This window comes from Tauraco erythrolophus, chromosome 1 (assembly GCF_009769465.1).
Source record: "Tauraco erythrolophus isolate bTauEry1 chromosome 1, bTauEry1.pri, whole genome shotgun sequence".
In the NCBI taxonomy this organism is placed as follows: Eukaryota; Metazoa; Chordata; class Aves; order Musophagiformes; family Musophagidae; genus Tauraco; species Tauraco erythrolophus.
Window position 1 is genome coordinate 126,110,350 of NC_141465.1, and position 18,776 is coordinate 126,129,125.

General features: G+C 39.4%; 1 protein-coding gene across 2 annotated transcripts in view; it reads right to left on the reverse strand.

The window, feature by feature from the left end:
• The window catches only part of FAT3 (FAT atypical cadherin 3), a 335,564-nt gene that overhangs the window by 107,978 nt on the left and 208,810 nt on the right, over positions 1–18,776 (reverse strand). For both annotated transcript variants that reach the window (XM_086614215.1, XM_086614212.1), the window contains exon 4: positions 1,539–1,853. In XM_086614215.1, the coding sequence (XP_086470341.1) occupies positions 1,539–1,853 (315 nt within the window). The remainder of the gene's footprint in view (positions 1–1,538; positions 1,854–18,776) is intronic.

The following is an 18,776-nucleotide window of genomic DNA, read 5'->3' on the forward strand; positions in this document are numbered from 1 at the left end:
TGCTTTTAAATGGCATCTGTATTGCAGACAAGATTGATATTGCTTACACAGCCTTCTTCAGGATCTTTAATCGAGTTAAATAAGTTTCAGATCCTTCCCCTATTCTCCAAAACAAACAGAATTTAAAATTTTACCATATCTATTTTCCTTGCTTTCTTATCTCAGTCATGTTCATTACAAATTGCCCAGCTTCGTGCTAATTCTTTTTATTTTAATGACCTCTAGAGGGATGGATAGACTTGATATTTGCCTGCCATGCTTTATGGTTTTAGCACAGCAAAGACAAGATGAACAGCAACAAACATTGGGCTTAAGGAAAGGGAGAACATAGGTTACAAAATGGGTGCTTTGGTGGATAACATCAATGTCAATCAAAGGTGTTTTTTCAAAAAAAGTAAAGGGAATGTTTCTGGCTATATAGTGCTGGTATAAATGTGCTGTTACTACGCCTGTCAAAAATGGGAAATATTTTCCTGAAATACCATACCCTAATTCTTTCCCTGGAAATGTGTTGAGTGGGTTTGGTGCTAACGCTCGTCACCCTGCTCCATTCAAGGTGAGCAAGCCCGTAGTGAAAAGAGGCTGAGGGTGTGATGAGCAGTTTCAAGGTAGAAAACCTTCAGCTGTTGCATTATAGTAAGGGTCAGATCCCAGATGCGACTTCCATCTCTGCACAGGGAAAAGGCTCTTACTCACCTAAAAGGTCCTGTACTCTGATTACTAGGTATTGCTCAATATTTTGATATTTATTCATTTTCCTGTCACAGTTTCCAACCCTATGAAGGTATCCCAACAGAGACCTGTTACTGTAAGTGACGTCGTTGCCGTTACTACATGCCAGACACTTTTCTAAAATTTCCTGCCTTTTTAGTCAACTCCTTAACTACAACTTGTTGGCTTACTGATGTAGATGAAGAGGGCACATTCAAGCCTTATATTGCTTTATATCAACACCACTATCTTGAACTCTTTCTTTCTTTGACCTTGTCTATACGGTTTGAGTTCTGGCAGTGGTATTTTTACTGAGATTTCTTTTAACTGAAATCACTGCCATACTTACAGTGGTGGTAAGGGTAAGTGGTGAGAAGGGTTCTATAACATACTGTACACAGTACTCCTGCTCCCTGAAGCCACCTAATGTGGACAGTATAAGGATCTTTCCATGAGGGTAAGCAGTTGTATATCCAGAAAAGGTGAATATCCATTCATAGCTGTATCTGCCCAGTTCAATATAACTCTGTGAGCAGACAAGCCCTTCATCTTCATTTTTGTATATTCAAGGAAACGACTTACACCAACAATTTACAAGTCGACTGAACAGTCTGAGAATAGTTCAGTACGCATGATAGCATGAACACTCTCAGACTCAATTTCTCAGCAGTAGTTACAAAAGAATACCAGATTTCTTAATACAGTCAGATCTTGCACATAAGTCATACATTAAACACATTCATGCATCAATCTTTATATAAGAGTGCCCATTTTTAAGAAAAAGTCCATTGAATCATGTGTGTGTTTGCTGACGAAAGAGCACTTACTGTTAAGATGTCGTAACTCCCTGCTGTGAACTGCTTTCTGGAAGAAACCATCCCTGTTTTGGGATCAATAAAAAATTTTCCATCATCGTTTCCATCCACAATGCTGTATGAGATTTCTGCATTAGGGCCTTCGTCTTTGTCGAAAGCGAAAGCTCTGTAGATTGGTTCCCCTCTTTTCTTACGGTCCCTCTCTGGCAGCTTGATCTGATAGACTTTCTCTGGAAACTGAGGTTTGTTATCATTCTCATCCAGAACCTGGACCACCACCCAAACAGAGGACTGCTTGGGAGATGTGCCCCCATCTGAGACAGTTACCTGAAAAATAGCAGCAGTAGAGTCATTATTCTGAATAGGTAAAGTGGGACTTGATAAATTGACATAGTATAACATAAGGAAACACCCCTCCCTCCTCAAATCTAACCTGCAGTTTGCCAAGTCTTCTGTGTACACAAGACATGCTCACTATAAACATGCTCAGTGTCTCACTCAAAGATGCCCACAATGGCAAACAAAAGGATCAGGAAGATTTTTTACTTTTGAGATGAACCTGGAAGGGGGAACCTGCAGACTAGGAACATATTTCTCAAAACAAAATCCTTTTATCTCAAATTCTGCTACAGTTTATCTCAGAAGAGAGAACTGGAATTAACCCATTAAGCAGGATCCCTGCTTTTTTGCAAACATATTTTAAAGTTTCTTCAGTCACGCAATGAATTTGAAAGATGCATTTCTTAAACCCTAGAAGAATCTCTGTCACTTTTTTTCTCATTAATTATTTGGAATTTCTTAAACAACAAAAGGATTTCTGTCAGCTCTTTCATTCATTACCTGAGGTGTGACAGCTCATTAATTCCAAAACTGCTTTATATGATCGTAAGGGGCACAGAGAGGCAGGTAGCAAAAAATTTCTGCTGCATTGTGTAAAGAGCGCACTGTGCTACCAGAGACACGTACGAAATAAAATCTTTGAGACAAAAGTTAATTAGCAATTTAGCTGCAACTTAAACAGAATTACTAATAATTTCCAGTCTGAAACAGTGAAAATGAAATGATCCAAGATCAACAAGCACTCAAGAGATTTAATAATATGCCTTCAAAATGCAATCAATATGTTTCAAACTTCTCCCTCAATATTTCGATTGCATTTTTAAAAGAGGAAGAAAGAAGGCAGAAAGTTATGTCTGTTTGCATGAAAGAAGTTCAAATTTCACTTTCAGTTACATATGCTAACATGTCAATTCCCACAGCAGCAATTTCTGATGATACTGAGCCAAGATACTACATACCCTTCCCTGCTCATCCTGACCATTGCATTTCAATTGCTTTGCCTGTTAACTCCTTGATGCTTTATTTTTCCTTAAACATTTCTGTGCCCCCTTACAAATCACACAGTTCTGATGTCCAGTCCTTAGGGAAAGCAAAATTTTCTGGCAATATTGTCCCTCACCATTGTCCCCTCCTTGCGACTAGAAATCTAAACTTAGGGTAACCCCAATTTAGTACTCAGATCAGCAGAAAAATCACAATATTTTCTGAGAGAAAGGTAAAAGTCCTTTTCCATTTCCTGTATTTAACTACACTTTTAAAAAGTGATATAGTGGAAAGGAGTGGACTGACAGCCTTAGGGACTGAAACTTAGGGACTTGAAACTTCTATTTACAGAAAAATAAATGGTATGGCAATATATAGTAGTAATGTAAAATCCCCCAAATCAGCCCATAACTCATTTGGAGAGCAGAGCCTCTCCTCCCAACAACACGTATCAGCCTCAGGCCTCCCTCTCCTAAGACTGTCACCAAGGTTGGCAATTAGCACTTATTGGGATGGCTGCCTTGTGATGGGGATGACTGTCTGCTGAGTGCCGGCCGGGGACCGTCCCCACCCTGCAGAGCCACCAACGTGCCATCTGTCAGTCACCGGCGAGGGGGTGCGGGGAGAGGACCCGCAGCTCATTACCGGTGTACTCAGTCATCCAGTTCACACTTGCTGCGCTTTCCAAAATAGCATTTATAACGCCGAAAGGCTGCACACATGGCTGCGAATCTGCCTTTCCAGCCGGTGAGAGCAACACCGCCGGGGACCTCAGCCTCTCCACTCCACCGCTCCGGCAGAACTTCAGAGCTCCCGCAGCAAACAAAAAGCCAATTCTGCCAATTCTTCTTTTACAGACTTTCTGCAATAAATAATTTTTGTCCCACTTAGAGGTTGATCCCCTCTGTTTCTGTTCTGCTTCGGTACAACTGGCCAAGCTCTCCGCAAGAGCACAGGTTTACAAAGAAATACCTTTTTCAGGCTTTCTGCTGACTCTACAGAGAAAATAATCAATGATGACAGGCAGTACAGGCTGTAGTGTACAGAAACAGAGACATGTTTATTTAAATGCTGGTCAAAAATACCAACAAAATGCTTTTCTATGGGATAATATTCTTAATGCATAGAAAATACTAGCAGGAGTCAGGAAACTCTTGTTTTCTGAACAGAGCATGAAAGACTTTTTTTAAAGAAAGACATCTCCCTCAAGCTTCTAGCAGTGATCTACAAAAAAAAAGGAGCATGGGGAGAAAAAAGTTTACAAATAAAAATAATAATAAAATCTCTAAAAAGCACAGTGGTATAAACAGTCAAGCGACTATGACGAAAAACCTACTTAAGCCAAGAGACTGCTCAAGCAGCAAAGCCATCTTCTTGCCTTACCAATACAGTCTCACAGTTTGGTAGGTTACTGCTGAAATGCTGACTAACACGGTGCGGTGGCAGTAAATACGTGCATGCATTTGTTTGTTTTTCTACACTCAAACTTGCGGGAAATCCGTTCCATAACAGAAAAGTCGAATTGAAAATATTTGCTGACAGCTAATTGAAAATAGTAATGGCTACAACACGAAATGCCAACTAATTAACAGAAATTAACATAGAAGGCCTGAGGTTAGTCTATTCTACTCTGTCTAAAACTTTACGTCTGTGGAGAGGAAATGCTATGTACCAGTTAAGCCTTTTTCTCTGGGTGACACTCAAAACTTTTCAAAATGACAGGCTCTAGCTCCACTTGAAAAGCTCTGAGTGCCAGACACGGGAGCTGAAGGTGTGAGTTAAAGCTCTCTCTTTGCAGGCATGTAAATTAATTAATTAAGCTGCCCTCACACCAGCGATGTGATTATTTCCCTAACTGTAAATCCGTGCCCCAGTTGACCCCTCTTTTCCAGTCGATCAGCCTGACCCAGCCTGCGCTTTTCAGGTCCGGCTATAAACAGGGTAAAACAGTTGCAGAAATTTCCTCTATCCCTACAGGAAAAACCCATATCAACACATTAAAACAAAATAACAAATTGCTGCCAGTTCAAAATTGTTCCCAGATAAAAATAGGGAGGACCGGAGAGGTTATTCAGCACACCACTCTGCAAATATCGTTTCCATCAGGACACTGTATCACACCAGCACTTAGGGGCCCTTCTAACCAAGGCAGTTTTGATTCAAACATTGCCACAGTTCTCAGCAAAATCCTTAAACAGCTGGAAATTACAGTGAAAAGTAACCAGGGAGGGGAGGGAGGTTGGGACGTTTGTAGGACAAGGATTCAAAAGCTAATTCACAGCTGGTATCTCTGGAAATGTGAAAGGCAGATGTGCAATGTACAGGAGAGCTTGCCAGGAGAGACGCTGTAATTCAGGACCAGTGAGGTCTTTTTGTTTAGAAAACTGCAGATGGCATGGTAAGGAAAAAAAAAGAAGAAAGGTGATATGGATGAACGACAGACTGTCTCAATATATGTTTGTAAAGATGTGCCATCAAAAAACCAACAAGAGGTGAATCTCACAGTAATCAAGATGGGGAAATGGCGAGGACCAGAATTAAAGCATTCCCAGAGGAAATGGGGAATAGCTGCTTGGTTGGCATATGCTTTCCTAAATGATGAACACCCTCTCTAGTCTTTGTGCTGAGTCTGGTATTCGGATACCAATGAATGCAGACACACTGCTCCTTGCCCATGTGCAACCTGAGATGGGTTAGCCCATTCACCAAGGGTGGAATATCTTAAAAGCTATATAACAACATGTTTAATGGGGTCTAATGGCATCAGACAGCAAGAATAATATGAACTGTATATACTACATTCATGGTAAACTCCTAAGCATCACTGCTGTTTTCCCACAACCTACAGACAGTTCCACTACAGTTTTCTTCATCAAATGAAGAATAATCTGCCAGGCACCTGCACTCACCCATTGGCTTTAATGTTTATGGCTTTACTGAACCACACTCTTCATGTTTATGTTCAAGCCCACAGATAAACCATAAAAACATTTACCGCACTCAAAGAGTTGTGGTCAACAGTTCAATGTCCAAGTGGAGGCCAGTGATGAGTGATGTTCCTCAGGGGTCAGTACTGGGGCCAGTGCTATTTAACATCTTTGTTGGTGACATGGACAGTGGGATCGAGTGCACCCTCAGCAAGTTTGCAGATGACACCAAGTTGTGTGGTGTCGTGGACACGCTGGAGGGAAGGGATGCCATCCAGAGGGACCTTGACAGGCTGGAGAGGTGGGCCTGTGAGAAACTCATGAAGTTCAACAAGGCCAAGCGCAAGGTCCTGTGCATGGGTCGAGGCAATCCCAAGCACAAGTACAGGCTGGGCGGAGAATGGATTGAGATCAGCCCTGAGGATAAAGGACTTGGGAGTGCTGGTGGATGAGAAGCTCAACATGAGCCGGCAATGTGCACTGGCAGCCCAGAAAGCCAACCGTGTCCTGGGCTGCATCAAAAGGAGCGTGGCCAGCAAGTTGAGGGAGGTGATTCTGCCCCTCTACTCTGCTCTCGTGAGACCCCACCTGGAATACTGTGTTCAGCAATGGAGTCCCCAACACAAGAAGGACATGGAGCTGCTGGAGCGGGTCCAGAGGAGGGCCACGAAGATGATCTGAGGGCTGGAACACCTCTGCTATGAAGACAGGCTCAGAGAGTTGGGGCTGTTCAGCCTGGAGAAGAGGAGGCTCCGGGGTGATCTTATAGCAGCTTTCCAGTACGTAAAGGGGGCCTACAGGAAAGCTGGAGAGGGACTTTTTACAAGGGCGTCTAGTGACGGGACAAGGGGCAATGGCTTTAAACTGAAAGAGAGGAGATTTAGATTAGATATAAGAAAGAAATTCTTCATTGTGAGGGTGGTGAGGCACTGGAACAGGTTGAAGTTGTGGATGCCCCATCTCTGGAAGTGTTCAAGGCCAGGTTAGATGAGGCTTTGGGCGACCTGGTGTAGTGAAGGGTTTCCCTGCCCGTGTCAGGGGGCTTGGAACTAGATGATCTTTGAGGTCCCTTCCAACCCAAACCATTCTATGATTCTATGATTCTATGATTTCCATAGCAGTGGACTTTCTCAGTGAAAACCAAGGTCAACGTTAACTGTTAACATACCACAGTTGGAATGTTAGATATGAAAATTTCTTCTTTTTATGACCATGGAGAAGGCATGGAGAAGACATCTATTGTGAAAGTATTGGCTTAAACACAGTGTCAGTCTAGCAGACCTCAGTGCTGGTGACAAAAATAATTTTACCTTGAGACAGTCACTCTTCCTATGAATTGGACTGTGACACTTAACTGAAGAATGATTAGCTCTTGAATTTTTTCAGGATACGAATGCAACTATGAGGACCACCCTCCTGACTTGAAAGTACAATATTGAGTCTCATTAACAAAAGCTCATGACTTCCAAGATAATTATTAACTCAGCTGGAGAGAGTACCTAGCAGGGATCTTACTTCAACAAGTATAAGAAGACAATCAGCAGGTGTTTAATGTGAATCATCAAGCCTCAGGAAGAAGGAGAATCTTCTTCCATATCATTCCTTGGCAGGAGGAAGTGCTCAGCCTACCCAATTTTTAAGTTTAGAGGAAGTGTCACATTACTGTCATTGGCATTGCAAAATGCTGAAGACGTCATACTTGTTTGTTTATTTTCATTCGTGTGATATCACTTAATGCAAAAAGAGTGAGCTGAGATGCCTGCGTCTCATCTGAGGACTGTGCATAATGAGGGTTTCAGGTAAAAGTTTCTCCCTTCCCCCAACCAGAAATGCCAATTTTGCTTCAGAAAACTTTAGAAAAGAGATTCTGGCTGAGTTACTGGAGACAGAAAAATGATCAAAGGGAGCCTGAGAGCTGAGGCATACCCCTGCTGTTAGTGACTAATGGGTTTGTTTCTTCTGCCAATGCACCAACGAGCTGCAATACCTATTGTAAAAGTCTCTGGAATTCAGCCTAAGTAAGAGAAATAAAAGATTATAAAGGAGAGCTCACTGAGGGATGAATGGAACTTTAAAGTCAAATATACTGAATTACTATCTCTGCCTGCTTCAGAGAGATACTAAATTTGTGGCTAAACTCTTACAAGGAAATATTCTTCTGAAATGCATTATATTACTGAATTACATGTTGGATTATTGCTCCAAAGTGGAGGCAGCGTAGCTAAAAGATAGGAGACAAAAAAAAAAAGTACGTTTCTTTTTTTCAGTTCAACACAAATACTGAGTTAGCTGTAGTAAACTAAATGTCTTCTCTTTCTAATCCTTTATTTGGCAGTTGTGGAGAAGAAGTGGGCAGCTGCTTATTTCACTTATCCTAATAGAATGTAGTGCTGTCCCAAAAGACAAATTGTTTAAACGCTTCTTGTAGGAAAGAGTGCCAATCATATCAACACGATCCTTCTTTCCTTATTTCCTTTACAAAGTGCTAATCTGAGAACTCTTGTTTCCAATCATAAAAAAAAAAAAAATCACTCTGGCCAGCTATGAGAAATAAATAATTTAGAGTACAGTTTAAATACAGATCATTACTGACACAAACACTGTAGGTGGCTGATTAGGAAAGTCAATGGCTTCCAGCCACACTGAAGCTGGAAAACGATGCATAATGGTCTGTTACACCATTTGAGAATTAACGATGACATCAGGTAATTTCAACGCTGTATTGCCAAAAGACAGGAAGGAAGGAAAGAAGGATTTTTCCTTGGGAGTTAAATGCTCCCTGCAGTATCTGCAAACCTAAATATTAGAAGAGTGTATTGAAGAAAGTCTTAGACGCTTCAAATCTTAACTTTTTTCACATTCACAGTACTGAGACCAGTAGATAGTAACGAAGTGACCTGGCAGAATGTAATATCAGAATGGGTGACTTAAAGTCCAGAAATACTACTACTACTCAAACTACTGCTACTTCTACTACATTTATTCTGTGTCATACTTTATTCTATTCTTTTTGAAAACTGGAACAGGAAACAAAAGTCATAAACTCTGAGAAGAAACTTAAGACTTCTATTTAAGCTTTAGTAGCAATACAAGGAAGGATCTGCATAGCTCTTGACAATGACTTTCTAAAAGAAAAATAGTAGTTTTCCATGGGCATTGCTTTTAAAGTTCACTACGGTTCAGAGATCCTGGAAACCTCTGTACATCAGGCTGTTTTTACAATGCTCTTGAATCAATACACACTAAGATAAGTGCAGAACCAACCATTACTCCATTAAATTCCCAGGACAACAGAGCAGCCTGTCCTATGTTAAAAGAAACTCCTTTAGGCAATCTCAGAAAGTATCTTCCCTTCTTTTCATTGAGTAAAAAGAAAACTATAGTCCTCAGGCATATCAAGCTCATATAATTTTGCTTTTGACAAATTGTAGATAAAATTTGGCCTGGAAGGGACTCTAAGCTGATCACCTTCTAGAAGTTCAAATGCGCCTCCTACTTCCATTGGTGGAGTTAAATACAAAAATCCCCACCCCTACTGCCCAACAGTAGTGTGTAATCACTTACAATTAAGCAGAAATCATCTGGCAAGAAAAAGCATTGCTCAACCAGCACTTTTCCTGACCTTCTTGGTGATAACATCATCATTAGAAGTGGTGCTTGAAACTCTGCATGTATCATAATCCACATTAAGCAGTTTGCAAAGTTTGTAACTAAAGGATTGGAAAATTTGAGATGAACATAGTAGGAACATCAACCTCAGTCTCCAAATACCAACTGTAAAGGTCTTTTGAGTACATCAAGAACTTCCTTTCTTTTTTTTTACAAGGCTACAATAATGAATCTCGCTACCCCAGTATATAATGAATAAAAATTTGGAAAGCAGAAAAATCCACTCCAAATAGTCCTCTGACAATATCTGGACCCAAGAATATTTACCCATCTTCAGACTGACACCTTACAAACAAGACAAAGACTGATATGCAATTGCTTAAAAATAATTTTTTATAGGCCTATGGAACCTCTTTAAGAACAACCCGTTACTGAACAGAAGTAGAACTACCTTCACAGCCTCTAAACGAGAAAGAAGATAAAAGTCGTGTATTGATCTTCACAGTAAACTTTGAAGGTGTTTAGCTCCTGCTGATAGTGAAGATTATAATCAAAGAGTTTTGTGAACAGAAAATGAGGAGTAGTCATATCTGAGAATATTTCATTTCAAGCAGGTTTAAATAACATAAAGCTTGCAAATTAAGATATTTAGGCAGTTTAATGTTAATAGTCATCTCTATGTCAATTGTAATTCCATTCATACCTGAATATCTACTTCAGCCATTTGTGGATATTGTTTTTCTCGTGGCAAGAAACACCTGTGATCAAATATTGATAAGTTCACATCTATCAGATTTACCTCTGTAGATAATGCTCTTCTCCAAAAATCTTATCTCAGCACTCAGGAAATACAGTAGCTCTCAGGTTTTGTGCTTCAGAAGAGGTGTACAAAAACTTCCAAGCTCACTACACTGCCCTTTTCTCAGATATTTAACTGCCTTTCATTTTCTGTTCACAAAAGTCACTTGATTCTCATCTTCACTGTAAGCAGGAATCAAGCATCTTCTTCAAAGTTTCCTCAAAATTATGAAGATTGTTACATATCCTCAATCGTCCCTTTTTCGTACTAGACCAGTCAGTATTTATAATCGTGTACTAGCAAGAAAACCATTCTGGCTATTAATAAAGATTTTATGCATGCTTCCAAGATTTTTTTCCTAATATTAATTTATTTTATGTTTTAACGATCAGCAGAAAGGCTGTGCTCAAAAATATATGTTGACGTATTGCCAAAATTTAATCAAGCTATAGTACTCGTCACCGTGGAGTTAATTAAATCAAGCAGCAAAATGACACATACTTTACATCCGTGCTCGGGTGTGCAGCTGTATCAGTTTGCAGTATAAGGCCCCAGATATTCAAACTGATGGGAAATGAAGGTACTCTTTTAGCAGAAACTCTCAAATTCGGGGAAGATGATTTCCTGCGTGTGGCAATAGCCCTGCATCTATTTTGCAGTATTTGCATCTAATTTTGCACTGCCTTGCCTTAACGTGGTACACGCTGTTGAACTCAGTCTAAGAAAAGGCAAAGTCTGAAGGAGCTTGCTCTGCATGCCCTTAGAAATACTGTGGCATGCAGTTTCTGTTACAACAGAGTAATGACTTCAAATAAAACTTTCAATATTCCAAGGAAATATCTTCTTCACTCCTAAAGTATAATGTTAAAACTTACATCTAGGTTTTTGTCATGCCGACAGCCAGTGCCTTCCAATGTTGGATGAAACACCCTTAGGCGAGGCTCTGTGATGGTCAGTCTTGAAACAACATGTGTTATTACTCAGGAGGTAATACATTTATTCGGCCATCAATGAGACGAAAGATAGACACTGTAATTCCCTATTTATTTTACAGTTATACTGCATCCAAATTCTATGCTGCTATATGAAGAACCAAGTATTTCCAAAGGAAATATAACACTTTTTTTTTTTAATTGCTCTAATAAGCAGCACTTGGTTGTGCTAACGGAGGATAACACCACCTTGTCTCTGGCAGAAAGGCAGATTAAGATGCATCCAGCCCCATCTCCAGCTCCTCCTCCAGCCATTTGTTCTTCCCCTCTCACGGGTTTGCAGCCACCTTCACCCGTCAATAAACTGTTCGTGCATCTGTGCTACGAACAGGGCTACTGAAATAATCAGTTTCAAGTGAACTGCTGAAAGACAACAAAATCCCCCCAAAGGCAGATGGCTAACAAGTGATGGGGGTGAGAGAGCAAAACAAGGAGAATTACAGGTCCCCAAATCAGAGGAGGGGGGAATTTCTTAAGATGCTTTGGCCACTGAAGGAAAATGCATTGTGTATCTACAATTTTGGTGATAAATTCTGCAATTTCACTACAGATAGTATTTTAATTTGCCCCCTCTCCAAAAAAACTACAAACCCCTATCGTAGAATTCACCACTTATCAACAAGTCTTTGATCAATACCAAGGTAAGCAAAGCCAGAACCAGTGATCTCAAGGTAAAAGACTTTGTGTCCCAATAATAATTGATAAAAACATCCAATTTCCATCTTACACTATTTTTTCATAATATGCAAGAAATCACGAATGCTCTTCATCCACACATACATGTAAAACGTTTCAAAGGTAGTTTTATAGCTGATAGCCTGAAGAGTAGTCTCTGACATTTAAATGCAATTCATTTTTTCCAGGGTAAAAATTAAGCTTCTACAGTTTTATGTTCAAAATAAAGCTTGCCGGTTAAAAACCAGATTAAGAAAAAATGGATTTCTTCGCCAGGTAGAAAGTATATAAAATCAGACCTTTAAGGGGTATAGTCTGTTAACAATTTTTGATCCTGTAGAGATATTCTGAATTTGCAAAAGGCAAAAATGGACATGTTAGGCCTCAGAAATGTATCTGACTTTAGTGAATTGTCACTCTGGAAGACTGCTGTGACTCTGTTCATCAATCTAAATGGAAAAAATTAAGACACGATTTTTTTTTGTGATATTCGAGTTCTTGATAGAAGTTTCTCTGGTTAGCAAAGTAAAATTTTAAACCACTTAGAGGGAAATATGATAGCAATTACTCATGCATGTATGAATACAGTAATTTTTTTAGTCAGGTGAGGACTATTTCTTAAAATATCATACAAAGCAGTATAAAAATACTCAGAAAATCAATATGAAACATAAGTAAAATAAGGTAAAGGAGAGATGCATGAATAAGGAGATTGGTTCTTGGGGCTCTTCCCAAGGCAGCTTTTTGTAATGACAATACCATCCTGTTTTTGTCAGACCGGGTTAAATTAAATCAAATCAATAATTGCTTTGATTTTAGCAATAAAAAATTATACTTGACTTCTTGATGCCTACTTCACAACTTTCTGTGACAAATTAATTTTGGACAGATAATAAGCATTAATTGGGCCTTATTTAATCACAGTTTCATCTAATAGGCAACAGAGACAAGTCGCCTTATCTCAATCTCAACTTGCCTTCGATACTAAGTGTCCTATAAATATCTGCTATCCAGTTTACATTGACATGGGGTCAATTTTACAAGCTGATTGAGAATCAGCATGGGACTATATGTAGGGAAAAAATGCAGACTCTGATTTTGAAAGAAAACTCATATTCTTGGACTACCTTTATACTTTTTCCAAACTCAATTTCCGACTTTGAAAACAGTCTGGAAAATGATCTTGGGTATTATGTACAGTACAAAAGATGTGAAACTGAAATTCAGGTAACTGTTCTGGTGATAAAGGATGAAAGCCATCAGCCCCTTCCCTGATGGGTGCATTAAGACTCTGTGCTGCACCTGACATAGTAAAACCTTGCTTTTTTTCACTCGACAAGACTGACACAGCTAAGTGTATGTTTAGCGACCAGTGCACTGTAATCCTGTTTTTCCTGTAGTCAGTTTAGTTTTCTTTTCAGCTCTGTTGAACCTCTACAAACCTCCACAAACACCTGAATAGCCTCAGCATCCCCAACCACACCACAGACAGTGGGGTACACACATGCTATATGGCTAGAGACACACAGAGAAAGTCTAAAGACAAATGTTTCCTTGCTGAGCCAAGTGCATGTTGTCTGAGCAGCCAAAGAATTACAGGTACCTTCTTGGTGGAGAAAGACCTGGCCAGCTGTGAAATCCCCTGACTTGGAAGTCAATGGGAAATTTCCCATTGACTTTGGAGAGAACAGGGTTGCACCTAGAGCTCAACAACCTCATTTCAGCTTGTTTTTATTTCTGATTCAGCTTTTGCCCAGCCCTGGGCTCCAGCTGAGTAACAAGCACCTGAAAACTGTAAGCCTTGGACTAAAGGGTAGAGAAGATGTGTACCATCACAGCACCACAACCACTGCATGCATTGTAACTGACTGGGAAGAATCTTACTTAACACTCAGGCAAAGGTGGGATTTTTTTGTTCACTTCAAAGAAACTGCAATTTAATATGTAATTCTTTTACTTAATATATTTTTTTTTCCTTTTGGTTCAATCTGTTAGGCATATAGACAGTGATACTGTGAACAATGATGTATATGAATAATTTTCAGAATGTGTCAAGACCATATTGCTGACATAAATAAGTAGGTGTCTGTATAGGAACGAGGTCATTTGGGGGTAACGATACAACAGGAAACACTGTCCCAAAGTTTTAATATTCCAAATATGTTGCAAGAAAAAAAAAAATCCTGGCTCGAAAAGTTAATTTCCCTGAGTAACACTCAGAACGCATTAAAAATGTTCAGGTTATTAATATTAATTAATCAATTAATACTATTATAATTAATTAATTACACAGTGCCTGGAGTCCTAGGGTTCTTTATGTGTCTGAATAATAAGAAGATGGCATTCTACTCTTCCAGTGCAGGAGGAATTTTAAAAGATCACAACTTTTAAAATATTCTTAGCACTTTGATTCTTCTGTAGAATTAATCTTTAACATGCATTTGTTTTTTGCAGCCACAGGATGGCATTCATTGCTATACAAAGGGTCAGTGAAATGTAAACAGAGCCGAGGAAGTGTGCTTTGTATCTGAGGAAAGGAAATATTTAATAAAATCAATTAATATAAATTCCTGCTCTCTATTGATGATAACCATTTACTCAAGAATCTAGTATCAAAATCTTACCATGTACAGCCCTTATGCTGTATGGACAACAAGGCTCTAAACAGATACTTATCTTGCCTGACTTCAGTAAGCTGGGACCTTCTAAAAGTACAGAGCAGCAATTCCAACTTGGGATACCAGAAACTGCATGAAGCACTTCAGTTTCACGTCCATGGTTTATGAAGTCACAGTAACTCTTTAATGGATTTATATAGGCTCATAATTTACTGTTTATTTTCCCATTAGGGCAGTATACGGAGTAGGTGTTGACACATGGCATACCAGCAGGAGGACAGTCGGACTGAACGAATGGGCAAGGTGACCGATAATTGGATTGCAAATGTCAAAGAGTGTGGTTGAAAAGCCAGGTGTATCAACCCACACATACTTTTCCCAGTTGTGAAATGAAACTTAAGAGCAGGGACAATCAGCTACAAGTAAGTTACGATTTATAGAGTTGGGTTTGAAGTCAGCAGCAAGCAGCACCCAATTAACTTCAGCAGAGATGCCTAACACCACTGGTAAAACGACTGGATTTAGAGTGATGAGCAAGAATGTCAGCTTGAGAGACAACCTAGTAATGCTATTAACCTTTGTGAGACTGTCCCGTCGATAATGTGATCTGGGGGACAATAAAACACTGCATGAGACAATATGCCCAATTTGGTAGTACAAGACTGATATATGGGAGAAAAAGGAGAATTTTCCTGGCTTCATTATATGGGCCTCCAATTAGCCCTCACTAGGTGAAGGGGGAGAAAGGGGAGAACCAGAAGGAGTCCCTCTAATGAGTTGCTTTGTTGGTTTGTAGCAGAAGAGATTGAAAAAGGAAAGTTTCAGGAGCTGCTTTGCTTTTGAGATTGTCTCAGGAGGTGTTAAATGGGCTGGGTACTTAGTTGGAAATAGCCGTGAGAAAGCTTCTGATTTATGGGAGCTCTTGAGCAGCACAAGTGCATCCTGTCAGGATCAGTACAGGAGGCGTGATCCCTTGGCACAGGGAGATCAGACATGTCAGCCCCATGTGCTAATCCCCACAGTTAGATGCTGGGGTCAGGACCACGGATGATCACTCACCATGTGCAGCCCTGGTCAACACCATCTACAGATGTTGCCGCTGCTTCCTTTGAGAAATTGTACACAAAAAATAAATACGCTTGTTCTCTGAAAGTGCATCCAGTTTCAGAAATGGGGATATTAAGAGCAAATCTAATCCATGTATTACTGATCTGACAAAATATCTAAATCTTACTTAAAGGCTGAGCGAGGCAAAGGCAGTTTGTCAATCAAGTGAAGTTTAAGATGCAATTCCTGTTTTGCTATGTGAGTCTGGTGAATGTGTGCTCAATAACCTTTAGAAAACAGACCATGAATGTGTAATTTATTCAGCTACTACTGTTCAGGCATCCAAGGGCTTGTGGAACATATCGCACACCCAGAGAAACCAGGAGGGCTTCTCAAGTTAGGAAGTCCTAAGGTAGCTCTCAGTCCATGCTACAGCATGGAGGAGAGGGAAAGGACACCAAATTAGCCCTGCAAGAACTATACCATGTACTGAAAACAGTCCACAGCCCCGAGTAGGGTAATTTTCTCTGTCAAGAAGCAGGATGAACGACTGCCTCACGCTGAGCACTGTGCTGCAGCAAGGAGGATTTCTTCTGGGAGCTCAGCAGCTCACTGGAAGTTGGGTGTCCCATCATCAATGTGATCCATCACCAGGCACCCTCCCAGTGCTGCAGAAAACCCAAATCTTCTGTATGCTTCAGACTTCTATTTATTAAAAACGGCACAGCTTTCAATTGATACTGTCACGCTGAGAGTTGGATATTATGAGATTTAAATGCCTGAAGAGAAGACATTTAAAGCAAATATCATTTTACTTTTTAAAATACCGTTCCCTGGCTGAGGTGCTACAGTTAAGACTGCACTCAGGTGGTATCTAGTAGTTTGCAACAAAAATGGTGAAAGATCCTTAACTGTATGTATACTTGGTAAATGTCAATGAAAAAAATACAAAACCTGGGCTTTAGTATTCAGTTTAATCTCACAAAGCTATACAGAGAGAGTTTGTGCTGGTCCATTTGAATAATGGGGTTTTGGTGAAGAGGATAAGGACTATAGGCAAACAAACCTCATGTCAGTTAATATTTTTATTCCTTCTGCTATACATTACAGTTTTCTTTTGAGAACAAGCTAATGCACTTGTCTCATTGCCTTCTGCATCTCTTTCAGTCAACAGAGGCCGTGGCATCTTGGCATACTTTGATGTGTCACACAATAAAGCATCACCTCTGCTTAGCTAAAATGTGTAGTCTAAAACTTATGACTTTATAAATTTTTGAGTGTTTTTTAAACTGTAGTCATGCGTTTTGTTTTGTTTTGTTTTTTTTTTAAAGTGGCCACATAAACCCACGTGTTTAAATTCTCCATTATTTTTTTTCAATTAAGTCTTTACAATAGCTGTTTGGCCTTGAGGGTTAAGAATACATTCTTATTTATACAACACTTTAAAAATTATCTGGAAAGATAGTGGAAGGAAACAAGATTCACAGGGAAAAACAAATACATGTGAGGGTATGACAGAAAGCATTAAGCTGTTTGTTGGTATTTGGATTAAAGATAACACGCTGGTCCTCAGAAAAGTCGAAGCCATAAACTGACAGACTGCTATTAGCAATATTTATATTTTTTATTTTCTCGGGGAATGGGAGAAAAAATAATTCATTATTTTGAATCTGATATTTTTGTTCTCCACTATTCATGTTAATCTTTGCTTTTGAATATTTAGACTATTCCCTGCCAAAGAAAGTATTATTTTTTGCCAAAGCATGTAGTGTACTCTAGAACTGCTATGATAACATTTTCAACATCTCTGTACCATGAGAGATTAGCAAACAGCAATATTACATTTCAGAATGAGGAGATTAATCTGTTTCCTGACAACTGAAATTTGTTAGGCTGGGAAAAGACAATTACTGCATTTGAGGGCAGATTTCATAGCACTTGATGCTTCAGGGCCTTTGTACTTTTCTGTTTAAATCATATCTTCATAAAAAGCAAAATAATTGTTTGGTCTCTGATTACTATCAAGCTGAAGTCAGATAAGAAAAGCATTAGGATTCTTATGTTCCATGATATTATATTTAGAGAGAAAAAAGGTGTCAAATATGCTTATTAAACTGATTCTCATTCTGATTAGAGGTTTTCTTATCTCTAGGTGTCTAGTAAATACTTTAATTTGTGTCATGTTACAAATTACACTGAATACACCATCCTCCTTTCAGCACATTTCACACAATGATGCACTTTTGCCATAACAAATTATTTTTAAAATAAAAAAATAAACATTTTTTTCAGACTATCATGTCTTTGCATGACATTTTCCTACCCTTTCCAGCATGTCTTTTTTTCTCAGGTAAAATGTTGAAGGATTATGTGTCAGAGGAATAGGGTGGCAATCTGGGAATATGAAAGAACAGATGAAAAATGAAAATACATAATATTGAAAGATATTGCAGGCTATGGTGAGAAGGCTGTAAGGGATGTAATGAACTGCAAAGAAAATGTTGTCAAGGTATGCAAGGAAAAATTTCTCATGAAGTGCATGGGCTGGGAGAGGCAGCTTTGGGCAATTAAGAGTTTTTCAGTACATCGACAATACTGAAAATTATGAGGCCCTCAACAATAAAAACATTAAGAAGGTGGAGAAAAAAAAAAGAGGAAGAAGCACTGACAAAACTCAGATGATGTGACTCTAGACTGACAGTATGACTCAAGGGAGTAGACTTCAAGAATAAAGGTCACCTTCACTATGATGGAGAAAGGAATGCTCTAGGGAAGATAATAAAATCCAATAGAACTTGCAAAAGGAAATACTTGTTCCAGTCTTTCCCTTGCGGAGAGGCTGCCTGTAAACCAAAGGGCTCACAAGTGAAGATGATCTCGGGAAGGGAAGGCTTAAGCTGCAGGTGTCCTGGGAGTCATCTCTAGTCAGACTCCATGGACACCGCCACAGCCTGTGATCAAAGAGCACATCTCAAACCAACCCAAAGTCCAGTCAAGTCAGACGAACTGGAGATTTAGTGTTGGGATCCCTACATGACCTATTGTAGAGTGGTTGGATTTGGTGCGCATAAATGGTGGCGGCAAGTGAAGTCACCGTGAAAACATCCTAGAATTAACTTTTTTTTAGAGATAACAAGCATGAATTCTGAACAGCTGAGTACAGATCACACCAGGAGAAAGGACAAATGAACAAAAAATTTGTTTAAGGGCATTATTTCTAAATGATAGATTAATTAAAAGGCATACTAGAATTTCCTGTG